This window comes from Humulus lupulus, chromosome 3 (genome assembly GCF_963169125.1).
Source record: "Humulus lupulus chromosome 3, drHumLupu1.1, whole genome shotgun sequence".
NCBI lineage: Eukaryota > Viridiplantae > Streptophyta > Magnoliopsida > Rosales > Cannabaceae > Humulus > Humulus lupulus.
The window spans coordinates 230,087,668-230,103,240 of NC_084795.1; the positions used below are offsets into that span (position 1 = coordinate 230,087,668).

Here is a 15,573-nt window from a genome sequence, read left to right on the forward strand (position 1 = left end):
TGGGCTTAAGGATGTGGAATCAAGCATATATCAAGGTTTATACTGAGGTAAGAACTTGGTCCCTGTTTTGTTAAGTTCTGAATTTGGTTTTTGAAAGAATTAAAAAGATAGCCATGGCTTGCCTTGCATGGAATTCAGCTGGTTTGTTAAGGTGGGATTCAGCTCAAAGCTTGGATTGGAGGAAGCTCAAGTTGAGTTTCTGATTGAGGTAAGGGTATTAAATATGTTTCCAATCTCATAGCTGTTATGGTTTAAGGATTTAGAAGTCTGGTTTGTACTTTACTCAAGTTTTGGTTTAAGTGTTTGAATCTGAAACTTAAGTGTGAATTCTGAGAATAGTTGTGTAATTGAGTTAGATTATGACGTTTATAGGTTGAGGTATGGTCTATTTGGGGTTTTGAGTTGGTTTTGGGGCTTAGGTAGGAGTTTGGGGTGATTTGGAATGATTTGGGTTCGGGAAAACGCAGGGGAAAAACCCAGATTTCTGGGCTCGCGAAGGAGCACCGCGGCGCTGTTCTTGCGCGCCGCGGCGCAAGGTTGGTTCTGGGTAGAGCAAGTTCTCTGACTTGTTGGGTGCCGCGGCTCAAACTTTCTGGGCACCGCGGCCCTACAGGGCTGCGCCGCGGCGCTAGGCCAATTTCAGAACATGGGATTTTGCAATTTTGAGCCTTTGCTCCGGGGGTTCAGGGGATGTCTTCGGGGCATTGTTTTAGGGATTTGGGGAATTCCGAGAGTGTGGGATTGGTTCCGGGAAGTAGTTTTGGGATTGATTAGTGACAAAGGATGTTTCATTTGTCCTGTGACTAGGTCTTTGGAGAGGCTCGGGGTAAAGGATCGTGCTCGTGGCTTCGTGGCATCGAAAACTAGTGAATTGAAATGTAAGAAAACTGCACCCGGTTGTAAGATTGTGATGGGACTAAGTGCTCCCGAAAGTTATATCGTGTCATTGTTGGTATTACGCCATGGGACATGTAAAAGCGGTCTAAGAGTACCGTACATGATTTAAGCGCACAGGGCGCGGATTGGCCACTGGGAGCCAGGAACAACGGGATAACAGAGGGAGCAGCCTGAAGGCGCTAGCCCTGGTTATCGTTTGTGAATTGTGGATGTTATGAATTGAAATACCTAGTATGTGGAATACTTGATTATATTGGCTAATGATATATCTGAGTTTATGTGATGCAAAGTGAGTTATTGACTTGTCTGTTAATTGTTCATGCTCTGTTGTTGTTGTGTTTTCTTGCTGGGCCTTGGCTCACGGGTGCTACGTGGTGCAGGTAAAGGCAAGGGCAAGCTGGACCAAGCCTGAGGTGGAGAGCTCCGAGGTGGAATGTACATAGCCAGCGGTTCGACCGCCACAGTCGAGGAGTGGATCAGGACAGTGATCACCTAACAGCTTATTTTGCCTTAGTATGGCCGGTTGTTGTAAATAAACCTTGGGTCTTTTGTAAACAGTTTTGAAACCTGATACCTTTGGGATCCCATGTAACGGATGATACTTTTTAATGAAAATGTGGCTTTCGAGACCAAAACGTTTTTAACCCTAATTCCTTTATAGTTTTATCAACACGATTTTATTTACATGACTTGTTTAGCAAGTCTGGCACTTTATAAACACACAGTGTAACGGTCCTGGCTATCCAGGGCGTTACATATAGTTTCTTAGAAAGCAAATCAAATCCAAAGATTTTTATCATTATTGTAGATTAGAGTTATAATTTACCCTACCTCGATTAGTAGACAGAGGACCTAGATGGGTTATCATATACTATTTTGTGATCTAACCTCCCTCGATTAGTAGACTGAGGACCTAGATGGTTTTATCACATGCTACGGTAATGAGTTAATGACCATTAATATTGTAGTCCTGTGTTTATACAATATATGTTTTTGTGTCATATGTTTTATAGTATATGTTTTTAGTCTTATGATTTATGTTATGTCTTAGTAGATTTTCCTTGCTGGGTGTTAGCCTCATTCATTTTATTTTAGATGGTGTAGGAAAATAAGCTTGGAAGGCGGGATGGATTCATGGCAGCTTGGGAATGTGTATTGGGGATGGACTGAATGGATGGACTGCTGGAAGATCGAGGATGAAGTTTATATTTTTTAGTCTTTTCAATTTATGTATTTATTTTTTCGCATTTAGTATTTGAACAAATAATTAAAGTTTTATGTTTTCTTCATGCTGTTATGTAATAACAATGGGGTCCCGTATTTTGGATTTTTATAATAAAGTTCTATTATTTTATGCATGTCTTCCAAAATAGTAGCTATGTATTAGTAGTTTTTAATGGTCCGAGATCTTAGAATTAGTTGGGGCATTACACTAGTAATCTCGAAAGCTAGAGAGAGAGAGAGAGAGAGGGAGAAAGAAAGGTTCTTTTAGAGAGAGAGGTGACTGAGGAGAATAAGGAGTTGTGGTCTCATGTATAATCCCATGTTGAGCATAGAGGTCAACGAAAGGTCACTCATACTCACCACCTCAGTCACTCCTTAAGGCTTTTATTTTCTTGTCAAGTTGATTCTCAACTTCACTTTTATAAAGAATGAATTTGTATATAGCTTCATTTTTGCTTTTAAGCAAATGTACATATTAATATTTCGTGCTATCGTCAATAAAGGTAGTGAAATACTTATTACCACGTCTTGTTTGAATCATTTTTAAATCACATAGATAATTATGGATTAATTCAAGTGGTTCAGTGTTTCCTTAAACTCTATGAAATGATGATCTTGTTATTTTTACCTTTACACAAGCTTCACATTTGTGTTTAGTGTCTGTTTAGAATGTTGGTATATGGTTGATTTTAGTTAGTTTGATCAAAGAATCATAATTAACATGTCCTAGTCTATCATGTCGTAAATTGGAAGACTAAATCAAATAAGTGGAAGAGCTAGCTTTATTCATATCATTATTGACTATGGTCATTACATTCAGTTTTAACATTCCTCCACTCATATAACCTCTTCCCGCATACATTCCACTCTTAGTCGAAGTAGATTTATTTATCTCAACACCATGCAAAGGCCATGGTTTTTCAACAGTGAACTAGACTCTAAGTTCTTGTGGATACCATGCACATGCATAACGTTGTTCAGTGCTATTTCTTTCCCAGAAGTCATCTTCAAGATCAACTTTCCTTAGCCCTTGACCTCAGAGGTAGCAACATTTCCCATGAATATATTTTCTCCTTTTTCAAATGCCTCGAAGGTAGAGAGCATGTTCTTGTCAAAGAAGACATGGAAAGTTGCTCCAGTGTTAATCCACCATTCTTTTTGGTTTGATCCACCATATTTACTTTAGTCGCAACTGAATAAGAAAAACGCTTAGTAAGAACAACTTAACATAGAAAACAAAAAGAAGACAAATAGGAAACTCTAACAGTAATCATACAGATATTCAACCATAAATAAGGTTTCGGAAAGACCAAACCCTAACATACAATTCAAGAACATGTGAATGTCCTGGCAAACTTATGGTCATGCCTAATAACCAAATTCCGTAACTAAGTAAACCTGAACGCAAAAAATCCCAGAGCAAGTGTATATATACAGATGATCTAACCTCATAACCTACTTGTCGTACTTAACATCTTATCATACATATCGTACTTATCATCTTATCATACTTAACATGCATATCATACATATCATACATACACTACAACAATTATGCCCATATATTACATTAAAATATAGCATATTTTAAAAAACGCTATTGTTTGACCGGACTAAAAATTTTAGGCGCTAAATTATACTTAGGCGCCAAATGAAAGACAAAAGCAAAAAATCCCTAATAACCCTACGCCTCCTCTGTTTCTCTCTCATGTTCTATCTTTCTCTCTCAGCAACTCTCTCGTTCAATCTTTCTTTCTTTCTCTCTGTTTGTTGCAGGTGTGCAACAAGGTGATGGGGTCCGCGGCTTGGGTCGTGTGACAGGGAGGCTTGACTCGTGGGTCTACGGCGTGGCTCACTCGTGGGTGCGACGGTCCTTGCGGCGGTGGGTCTACGGCGTGGGTGCGGCGATGCTTGCGGCGGTGGGTCTACGGCGTGGGTGCTGCGGTGCTTGAGCTCACGATCTCCGAGTAATATATATGTGCTCTTTTGGTGGCTGACCTTGCCATTCGTGGTGGACGCAGTCTTCGTATGAGGGTATTAATTTTTTTACAGTGTTTAATTTTCATATGTTGTTTACCACATCAAATGTTTGTTCTTGAATCTAGGTATATCTTCTTTTTGAATCTTGTTATTATCTGTGGATTTCTTGAATCTGAGTATTGTATATTGAGTAAGTAAGAAAATGTTATGCTCAATATTATTTGTCAGGCCACCTGTTCCGGACTTGGGTAATAATGCTATGATGGATGATTGGGTCAAGCAGTTTGAGGAGCTTGCTGGCTCTCAGGTACTTCTCTATTTCAATCATTTGGGTGTTGAAATTATTTTGTGATGAAATTATTTGAAAGTGTTTGTACGTTGAATTGTTGATGTTGCATTCAAGGTTTATTTATGTGTTTGTTTTTGTTGCAGGAAAAGTTGGCATATTTTAGAATAAAAGAGCTTAAGGATGTTCTCACTCACTTAGGTCTTTCAAAGCAGGGGAAGAAGCAGGTGATATGCTAAAGAAATTGTTTGTGCTGGGTGTTGCCTGCATGTGGATTTGGCAATTTATCACACTTTGGCTTCAACGTTTAAAAATTACATGTTGCTCCTTTTTTTGTTGATTAGGAGTAGCACTTTTTGTTTTTTGGTATGCATAATCCAATAACTTCTTTGTGATGTTGGCTTTGTAAAGGTTTTACTGAGAAGGTGCTAGCTAGTTTAATTGGTAGTTGTTAGTCATTTGGTGTCATGTCGCAGAACATCAGGTCAAATTTTGCCTTTCTTATGGGAAGGGATTATGGGCAAGGGAGAGGGTTACCTCCTGTTGTGTTATTTACTTTTCTTTCCAGTGAAATTTATATATTTGGACCTTGGCTATGTAGTTGATGTTTGTCTAGGTAGATATCTATTAAATAGTCAGTCTTAAGCACTAAAACAGCGACTGTCTACATCACACATCTTTGTTTTTCTAAAAAAGTTTGTAGATGACATATATAGGTTTGTCTTATATCTTGCACTATCTGATTCATAAAGTCGCTGGATTCTACTCTTTTTGCTACTGTCTATTTTTTTTTCCCTTAGAAAATACATTTTCCTGTTTCTCAGAAAAATGCAAGGGATGGAGGTAAGTATTCCGTCATTGTTCTTACTGGCCTTTGTTTGTGTGGTTTTAAATACAATAATTTTCTACTACTTGGTTTATGTGAATGCTTTTTCAATTTTAAATATTTGCTTTGCGAACATATATTAATCTCTCAGGATTTCAAGTTTTACTATGAGGTTGTTGTCACATTCTCCTTAAAATCATTTTGAAAGAAATTGATAAGGTTCCTTAGTTACATGATTTGGCCAAGTCAAAGTATTTGATGGCCTCAATTATTGCGTCAATATAAGCTTTGGCTTGAATCAGGAAGCTCAAAAATGCATCACATGTCATATGCTGTGATTTTAATTTCTGTTTTTAACATACACATCATCTATTAGGCTTGTCCAGCAGCAGCTGGTGCTGAGCTGTCTTGTTTGTTGTTTTTCTATTATTACCACTTATGTTAGATTGACAACAATAACCTCTAAGTGTGTACTATATTATGACAATTTTTAATCTAGGCTATTAGGGATTTTAACTTGCTCAAGTGTTGCAAGTTATTGTTTGTTATTTGTTTCATATTTAAGAGTTTTATGGCTTTTACATCTGAAAGATGCATGATTTGCTTCTAAATGTTGTAGTTCATGGAGCTTTGAGGTGCTGGGCTCTTCTCTCTGATGACTTGGACGATAAAGTGATGCCCACATTAGAATCCTATTTTGGTTTATATTTTGGTTCCCATTTTGGCAGCTCTTTAGAATCCTATATTGAGTGTATTTTGATGTTTTTTAATTTTAATTTAATTTTATTTTTTAAGGGGTGTTATTTAAGGAAATCTGAAATAAGCATAAATAGTCAATTATGCTTTTGAGTTCACATTAGTATTTGCACATGTGCATAACAATGTTAATTTTGAGTCATTTGCTTTATTGAACAAATGAGTGAGGTAAAGAGGCCAAATGAATGAGAATTTTATGTCAAAACTTCGCGAGGAATTTGATGGTTCAAGTAAAAGTTTAAATTGCTTACCAAATGACTGAATCGTACTTGCATTTTTGTCTGTTTGCAATCTCTGGGCATCTTATTTATTTCTTTAGCTAAAGGTGGGTAATATTCATAGTGATTAGTAGTCCTTAAGGAAGGGACTTCTATATTACAGGAGAGAGCTATGCAGGTGATTAACCTTCAAACTCGTTTTATGTTGATTTAATGGATTAAGCTGTGTAGGCATTAGTAACAAGTATCTCAAAATTCATTTGTTGAATTCATGGTTGAGCCAATCAGTTCTCCAATTTCTTCATACTAATTATATTTTATGCACACGTATATTCATATATCATCAATACTTTGTTTGAATTGTGGTTTTCTTTGTGGGCATCTATGTACTAGGACATTATGTTCCTCAGCTGAGCCAGGCAATTGTAAAACACAACTCTGCAACAAAGGAAAAAGCCATTAATCTGAAGGGTTATATGGTACTTGTTTCATTAATTTCTCTAGGAAAAATCCCAGGTTCTTATGTATCATGTGATGAAATAGAGAGCTAAGATATCTGTTTAATGCAGGTGGGAAATGCTTTAACTGACGATCACCATGATCACTTGGGGCTTTTCCAATTCATGTGGTCAGCTGGCTTGATATCTGACGAGACATACAAATTACTAAACCTTCTATGTGTTTCTCAGCCATTTATACACTCCTCGAGTTCATGTGATAAGGTTCTCGAAATTGCTTCTGAAGAACTTGGCGACATTGATCCATATAGCATCTACACTCCCGCCTGCCATGCTAATGGTAGCCAAACAAATCAATTGCGGAAAAGAAAGCACGTGAGTATGCTATTTGAAATCACTTATCTTATTTAAGGAGTAAACAAATAATTAATTTTGTTAATTATTCTCTATAACATATTTTTATTATCCTCATGAGTTGAATATATAGTTATATGCGTGCTATATTAGAATGGGGTATTAGACATTTGATAGTCTACCTTTCTTTTATGCACCACACCTTACATACAACTTTTTCAGCATAAGCTCTTTGATAATATTTTCGTAAGGGTGACATTTTTTCTGTTCAGAGTTTTATTTCTACTACCATGCTATATGTTATAGGACTAGTCATCTTTAGCTAACTTCCGTGAGCATCAAGTTTCCATCTGTGTTGGACCCTCATGTCTAATCACTAAAAATATTCAACTTCAGTTACTGTAGAGGAAGGTTGGTTGTTAAAGTTCTATTGATTTCTATTTAGGAACTCATAGATTGTAATTATTATCCTAATTATTTGCATATATGGTTCTTTTCCAAGCAAAAGTGCAAAATATGGGTTATTATTTCATGTTTAATGCCAGACTACAAAGCCCCACAGCCTCATCTCCATAAGGGGCCTGTGTGCTTTTGCTGGTCACATAATACAGGAATTTCAACGAGTGTTTATACAATGTGAGGTTGTATAAGTTATTTGTGTTTTAAGTAAAATTTGAATATATCTTTTTCTTACCTTTATTATACTACTTGAAGAACATGGAACAACTTAAATTCTACCTGTCACATTTGTTTAGGTGAGTATCAATGTGTTTCACATATTAAAAGTTAGAACATTATATACTCCTTACTTTTACTGGTTATAAATGCCAAACTTATCTAATGTATTGTTCGTGTTTCATCTTTTAACATTCTGTTTGATATATTGGACCAACAACTTCCTTCCACATTTTCAGGGATCTGGTATATTGTGGAACAAGTATGATTTTCCTGTATTCTTGCTCTCGGAGAGTAGTACGAAGACCATCCAAGAGGTAGTAAGTGTCATTTCATTTGGTTTTCATTTTGTACCGTCCACTGAAGAAGTGAAACCACTTTTAAAAGAAAAAGTCTAGTTATTTCAATTTTCATATTAATGGACTGTATTTAATTGTTGTTGATGTTTGCCCCCCCAACCACAAGACAATTTTTTGGCAGCTTTAGTTTATTGTTAATAAACTTTTTGATGTCACTCATATGCAGGTTTCTGAAGAAATTTTGAAGAGACAGAGATCTTATACCACTGTTGTGGCTGAGTTTGATCTTGTGATGCAGGTAGCTTGTTTGTTTTTAACTTTCTAGTGCATTTTATTGACTTTATCTCGCAGACATTTTTTGGTTGTTGGCTTAATGATGTTTTCAAGGAATCTGTGATACATTTGTTTTGATTAGACAGTGAAAGCTGGAACTCGTGATTCAGAATCTTGTTTGAAAGAGGAGACCTGCCTTCCATTAGGGGGATACAGGTAACTCATTTTGCATTTGTTGGCATCCATAATGAAGTCTAACAGCTCTAAATGTGGTTCACGATTTGTATTTGTGTCTCATCTCTCTTTTGAGTTCGAAATCTGACTTGTATTTTAGAATGTAGTCCTTATTCTCATTGGCTTGGTTTTCATTTTCTTTCTTATTAGATTTTATATTATTATATGTAACTATATATGTGTGTGTGTGTGTGTGTGTATTTATTGTTTTGAGTGGGGAAGATTTCATGGGATTCTTTTTCTCAGTTTTATTTGTACAGGGGAGGTCAAAAGAATATGTATGTTGGCCTATAGTTGAGCTTTGTAGGATTCAAATCTTTGATGCTGAAACTTACTTCCATCAACTTTCAGTGTTTGAAACACATATTTAGAAGATCAACACATTTCTTCTTATCTTTATTCTTTTGACCTTCCTAAATTACTTTGAATTTAACTATTGCTCATAATTATGAAGGGCAGTGTTTGGTCATCACTTCCTCCGCTTAATATCTCCTCCTTAGATCAGGGTAAGCCTATTATATTGACTGTGGCGTCAATGGATTCGGCTTCATTTTTCCGTGACAAAAGCCTTGGTGCAGACTCCCCAATATCAGTAAGTTTTAAGTCTTATCATGTTGCTTTCCATGTTGAAATGTGATATTACATCTCTGAAGTTTAGGAAACCCTTAATTAACATTTTTGTGGAATGATTTTAGGGCATGATTGCACTCTTGGCAGCGGGCGATGCACTATCACATTTGGAGGCTTTCCATGACCTTAATAAAAAGGTGAGTGAGATGTATATAAGAGTTCCTTTAAAAAAAAGTGCTTATAAGAGTTCCTTGATATAGTGCCTTCGTAATGTTTTTTTTTTCTTCCATATATGGGAAGACATTGTTCTAGTGGCTTTGTCGTCTCTTAACTTGGCAAAAAAGTATTTTCTTTTTCAGTGATCACATTTTCATCAATCCGATTTATGAAGACTATACTATATTCAAGTGATTGTGTGTTATCTTATTCATTGTCTTTATATTGCTTGTCTTGATTTTAATAGTATATGATTTTCAATACGTCTTTAGACATGTAAGTGGGGCCTCTCCTTATTACACTTGTCCCTCTTAGGCAATGTAAAAGCTCTATAATAAAAGGCTAACATCCTCGCATCTATACTGCATGCTGAGGTTGTCTTTGATGTTATCTGCCCAATCCATTATTTAGTTATTCTTGTTGGTTTAAAGAGAGAAAATTGTTCACTTCATTAAAAAAATGTACTAGAAAAAATATAAATAATAAGGCAACAAAGGATGTGCCTGCACTTCTGTTTTGTCATTTGTTTTATTAAAATGTAGGAATCTTCTTTTCAATCTCTGTTCTGCAATTTTTTTCCCTTGTATTGAAGCATTTATCTATCTCATTTCAACATTTCATATTTAAGGTGTAAAATTTGAGCCTCTCTCTGTCATTTTAGATTTTCTCTAGAAATCCAAGTCTCATCTTTTTTTTTTCTGCAATTTTGGGTAAAATCTGAATCTGAATCTCATATTATAATTGTTGCTCTCTCTATAAAATTGTCTACTATATTCATATCTATATTCATATTTTATTACTTCTCTTACTTTTATTTTTGTTATAATATTATGCTAACTTCAGACACAATTTAACTGTTAGAATACTTAATTTATTGTATGTGAAACTCAAGCAGAAATTTCTTCTATACCTCTTCTACTGCCTTATCTTTACAAGGTTGTATGAACTCATTATTAACTTGTTAAAACAGTAAAATACAAATATACTGAAACATATTGATATACATTCACTGTATTCTCTAATGGCAGCAAGTTGTTTGACAAGTTTGATTTTATTTGCATTGTATTCTCTTTTCTTATTTATAGCTTTGGTAAGTTATAGTTTATATGATAGTTATGGGATTGGCTTTGCATTCACTTGTTATATTATTTATTTATTTTAGTTTTCATCTTGCAGTTGTTCCCAAGCTTTGTTTGAATCTTCATTTTGTTTTCTATTATGCTTATTTATATTTGGATTTCTGAATTCTGTTTTGTTCATATTGATTATAGTCAGTAATGATTTAAATGGGGCTAATTGTATGTTAGGTTTGTGGCATCAGCTCTCCAAACCTGACTGCTTATCTTTCTCTATTTATTTTTCAGAGAGTTTGAACAAGTTCCCTCGAAGGACTAGTACTCCATCTGGGGTTCATAGTCAAGCACAACAATCTGAAGAACAGCTACAACAACAGCAACAATAGCATTAGCAGCAACAACATCATCCAAACTATAGTTTGAAGTAAAAAATGTTCAAGATTATAAAACTTTATTATGTTATGCTTTCAAACTTAAGTTAGAACTAATATCTTAAGAAGTAGACACATTCATGGTTTGAATTAGTTATTTTTTAATGTAATACTTATAGTTTATCAATCTATTGAGAATTACATTTTATGATTAATTTTGTTTTTTTTTTATCAAAATACAATAATGACGATCTTTTAATTAAAAAAAACCATATAAGTATACTTATTAAAATAAAATTTAAAATATATTATCCACACTAAAGTAACAAAATTTTATTACTATATGTTACGATTTAAAAACATATTATAAACGAAACAAATCGTTATGATATATATAATATAACAAACTAAAAATGTTATCAAAATAATCAAATGTAACAGTTGAAAAGTGTTATGAAAAAAGTACAAGATTAAACTTCAAATTTATAACCAAAAACTCTATCTAAATGTTATTATTTGAATATTATCGCACCTAAAAATGTGTTATTGAATAGTTTAAGATAACACCGAACATAACATTCAAAAACTGTTATAGAAAATACTGGACTTTTAATAACAGGGGCTATGTTAGCATTTTCAGAAGTGCTATCAATAGTCCCAGATAGCAGTTTTTAAGTGTTATGAATACTGTTTTTTCTTGTAGTGATACATATCATATTTAACATCTTATCATACTTAACTTACTCGGCACAAACACGAGTGTATACTTAAAATACACCAGTTACTAAGACTCCTAGGAGAATTCAACATACTCTCACAATCTTAATAGTTTGATTCCGAAATCATCTTACATATATGTGTCACCGAGTTTAATCGAACTCTTCTGTCACGAGTTTTAAACAAGATGTCTTACTTATATGTCACGGAGTTTAAACCAAACTCTTATGTCATGGGTGTTAAACCGGACGTCTTATTTATAATGGTGGCCAATCGAGCTTACTTACAAAGTCACCATAGGCGTCCAATGCTTGCTGACTTACTTATCGGGAGCTACTCAGTTCTTACTTACTTGATATTGGTAGCTAGTCGGGTGTCATAATCATAACTGTTTACCCTACTTATGAGTATGTGAACCCCCTTCGAACACCGGTCTCAAGTAACCTTCTAGAACTTGTTTCTAACAGTACACTTAAGTCCTAATATTTAAACACTAGTCATATCATGTTGTAGCCAAACACTCATAAGTTGTCTTGCCTGGTGTCCTTAGAGGATAAGTGAGATTCATGAGTCTAGAAATGAGTTTTCTCATGCAAATAACAGTATAATGGAATTCATACAGTGACTCAAATTAATTATGACATTTAATTAATTAAGTTTATGTCTTTAAGTTTAGCGATTAGGGAAGAACTTAACTAAACTAATTTTCAATACTTTAAAAGCATTTATTCTTAAATCTTAAAGCTTAGACTAAACCCTTGAAATTTATGCATTATCACATTATTCGGAAAAACATGCCTACAAATAATGGTGCCATAAATTTGAAGATAAACTCTAAATTGCTTAAAGAGACCACATTCTTAAACCTAAAGAAAACTTTCATTGCCTCTTTCTTATTTTTCTTATAAAATAAAAGTATTTAACGCTATCTCCCGATTTATTAAAATTGTAGATGAAAATGTTCTGAAATTAGAATTACCATGTTTGAAAATTAGATTTTTATTTTACTAATATTTTAAATTAAAAAGGTCCATTCTTAGTAAATTAATAACCCAATAAGTTTTATTACCCAAAAAGATTCTATTTTCTCAAATAATCAAATAAACATTTTAGTCCTAAGTGATAATTATTTTTGTGAAAAAAATAAAGTCTTAACTCACACAAGAGTATTATCTTAAGATTTTTCAATAAAATATAAAACCTTATTATATTTTTGTAACGCCCTGGGTAACCAAGATCGTTACACTGTGTGTTTAAAATAGTGCAAGACTTGCTAATCAAGTCATTTGAACAAACTGTGAATCTAAAGTCTCCAACTGATTAGGAATAAAAGATTTTGGTCATAAATAAGTTATTTTCGTTAAAAATGAAAGTTTAATACATAGAAACTAAAAACAGGGTTTGGATGACATATTTTACAAAATACCAGAGATTAAAAACAACTCTGGCCACTCTAATGGCAAAATACGCATTTTAGGTTTCCGTCCCTGTAAATCCCTCGACCGTGGTGGCCGAGCAGCTGACAATGTGCACCTCGCCCCCAGAGATCTCCAACTCATGGTTGAATCTACATGCCCTTGCCTTTACCTACACCACGTAGCACCCGTGAGCCGAGGCCCAGCAAGAAAACATAATAACATAGCATGATCAATATCAATAACCAGATATTCCACAACACATAATCAAGAATTCAGCACTTCTTAACATTTACCTATTCAGTGATAACAATCGACAAACTAACAATTTGTCATCCAGATAATCAACATATCATATCTATCAAATTGCAAATCATAAGCATAATCAACAGTTTATCTCAATCATTACACAATATTTAGGGTCGGCACCCTTAGGCCGCTCTCTCTGTTTAACCCACTGTCTTCGGCTCACTTAGGCCGCCCCCAGTGTAATACCCACTGACTCCGACCAGCTTAACTGAGCTCAGTGATTAATAAGCTGTCCTCGGCTACCAGTGTCCGAGCCGCGCCATGTGCACGAATATTATTTACGGCACCCTTAGGTCGTTTATCATATGTCCCATGGCATAATACCATCTATGACATCATACATATATTGGGAGCTATTTGTCCCATCACAATCACATAATAATACATACAAATATAGGGAACACTAAGTCCCAACCTAACCACATAATCGGGTGCAGATTTCTTACCTTTAGATTTTGCTAGCTCGTTCAATTTGATCCTCAAGCACGATCCCGTTTGAACCTTAGCGCGCACCTAGTCACGGCCATAGATCAGAATCATCACCAAGCCTCAAATCCAAAACCTAGCCTCGGGACCAATCCCGAGTCCCCGAGAAGCCCTAATTCCACCAAACGGGGTGGTGGAATCAAACGCCGAGCCCCCGGGCAAAAACCCTAAGGAAAAACTCAAAAACCCCTTTCTAGAAATAAGGTAGCGCTACAGTGCTCTAATGAGGGCGCTATAGCGATACAAATAGAACCAAAAATGCCCAGAAAGCCCAAGCCTAGCGCTGCAGCGCCCAAAGGCTAGCGCTACAGCGCTAGTCACAGACCAGCAACACTCTGTTTTTTCCTTCTTCATTTTTCCTCGAACCAAAACCCCTTGGACCCCTTCCAAACCTCAACTACACACCAAATTGAGTCCACCATCACCTATATTTCATCCCAAATAGCCCAACAACCCAAAACTTAGCCACATGCATCATCAAGCTAAGAAGTCAAACATTGAACTCAAAAACTCAAGAACTCATCTGAAAACCAACAACTACCAAGCAATTCAAGATGACAAAACCCAAAAATTCTTACCTTTTATGGAGAGCCCAACTTAGGTTGTCTCTAATATCCCTCCAGTCCTTAGCTCCTCAATCCCCAAAGCTCAATTCCCTTAAGTTCCATCCAAAGCCTCAAGTTAGAAATCTATTCTAGCTAAATTCAGAAAACTCAACAGAACCCTTTAAACCTTACCTCAATTGAGTAACCAATCCCTAATAACTCCTTAGCTTCACCAAGGTCTCTAGCCCCAAACTCCAGTCTGAACTTTCTCTAAAATCCCTGCTCCAAAACTCATAGGAAATGATGAGGAAGAGAACAAACCGAATGGAGAAGAAAAGTCCCTGTTTTTTCTTCTTCTTTCTTTCCTTCTTTCCCTTTCCTTCAGCTTCTCATACTTTCTAACAATTCCACCAAGGCATAAAGGCAGATGTTACTTATCCCTTATAGTCAAATAACCATATTTCCCTCCCAATTAAACCAAGCATTTAAACATCCTAAGGGCATTTTAGTCATTGCTCCCAATTCCCACTAATTCCTCAAGTGTCAAAAATATTTACTACTTAGTTCCCATCATCTAATTATTCACCAACTATTTTTTCCTTATTATCAGATAATTTCCAATATATTCTCCAAATTCTCATATACATCCCCAGGCTCACCCCGAGCCAGGTATAAATCTCCGCTGTGACTTTCCTGCTAAACCGCTTGTTAGGATCGCCTCGAGTCACAAGCTACAAACATATCCACATAATAATGTGGTCTCAACATTAGCCTACCAATATACACACAAATATGCAATTACGCTCCCAACGTGCCAAATTACCAAAATACCCTCACAACAGAGTATATATCCCCATGCATGCCTTTATCATCATATAATAATATGACCCACAAAATCATGCATATAATCATATAATAGCACAATAAATCAATTATGGCCCTCCCAGCCTCCTAATCAAGGTCCTAAACCTTATTAGGAAATTTGGGTCGTTACAATTTTAAGCCACTTAAATCTTAACCCTTAATCCATAGAGAAGTTATCTTCTGTTTACTTTAAGTAAAAAAATGATTTGACTAGTGAATTATGACTTAAATTTTGAAAGCCAAAATTTTCCACACATAACTTGATATGATAATCTTTTTAGAAAAAGTAGAACTCAAAATCTATGAGGTATTTCTTAGTAAACTCTTGCAGAGCTTTTAATTAATATAAAACTAGTCTAAATAATTAAAACCAACAAAAAATGTTGATTTTAAACTTTCCAAAACGTTGTTCAAACATGCACTCTTCAAGCTATCATTTTTTCACTCCTACTTGCACATCAATCACAAAAAGCTTATAACATGACGTAGATATTTTGAGTATTTAGAAATTATAAAACCAAGTA

General features: G+C 35.2%; 1 protein-coding gene across 1 annotated transcript; it reads left to right on the plus strand.

The window, feature by feature from the left end:
* The first annotated feature begins 6,314 nt into the window (after nucleotides 1-6,314).
* Nucleotides 6,315-9,546, plus strand: LOC133825449 (nicastrin-like). Its single transcript, XM_062258387.1, has 9 exons — nucleotides 6,315-6,365; nucleotides 6,581-6,666; nucleotides 6,757-7,020; nucleotides 7,914-7,991; nucleotides 8,200-8,271; nucleotides 8,389-8,462; nucleotides 8,940-9,072; nucleotides 9,176-9,247; nucleotides 9,514-9,546. The coding sequence occupies exons 2-9, from the start codon at nucleotides 6,664-6,666 to the stop codon at nucleotides 9,544-9,546; spliced, it is 729 nt and encodes a 242-aa protein (XP_062114371.1). The 5' UTR covers nucleotides 6,315-6,365; nucleotides 6,581-6,663.
* The last annotated feature ends 6,027 nt before the right edge of the window (nucleotides 9,547-15,573 follow it).

What these genes read in the sequence shown, in the direction of transcription:
- LOC133825449 (XM_062258387.1), top strand. An exon ending in AATTGCGGAAAAGAAAGCAC is followed by an intron (nt 7,021 to 7,913) that starts GTGAGTATGCTA and finishes CCACATTTTCAG; the next exon opens with GGATCTGGTATATTGTGGAA. An exon ending in GTGCAGACTCCCCAATATCA is followed by an intron (nt 9,073 to 9,175) that starts GTAAGTTTTAAG and finishes GAATGATTTTAG; the next exon opens with GGCATGATTGCACTCTTGGC.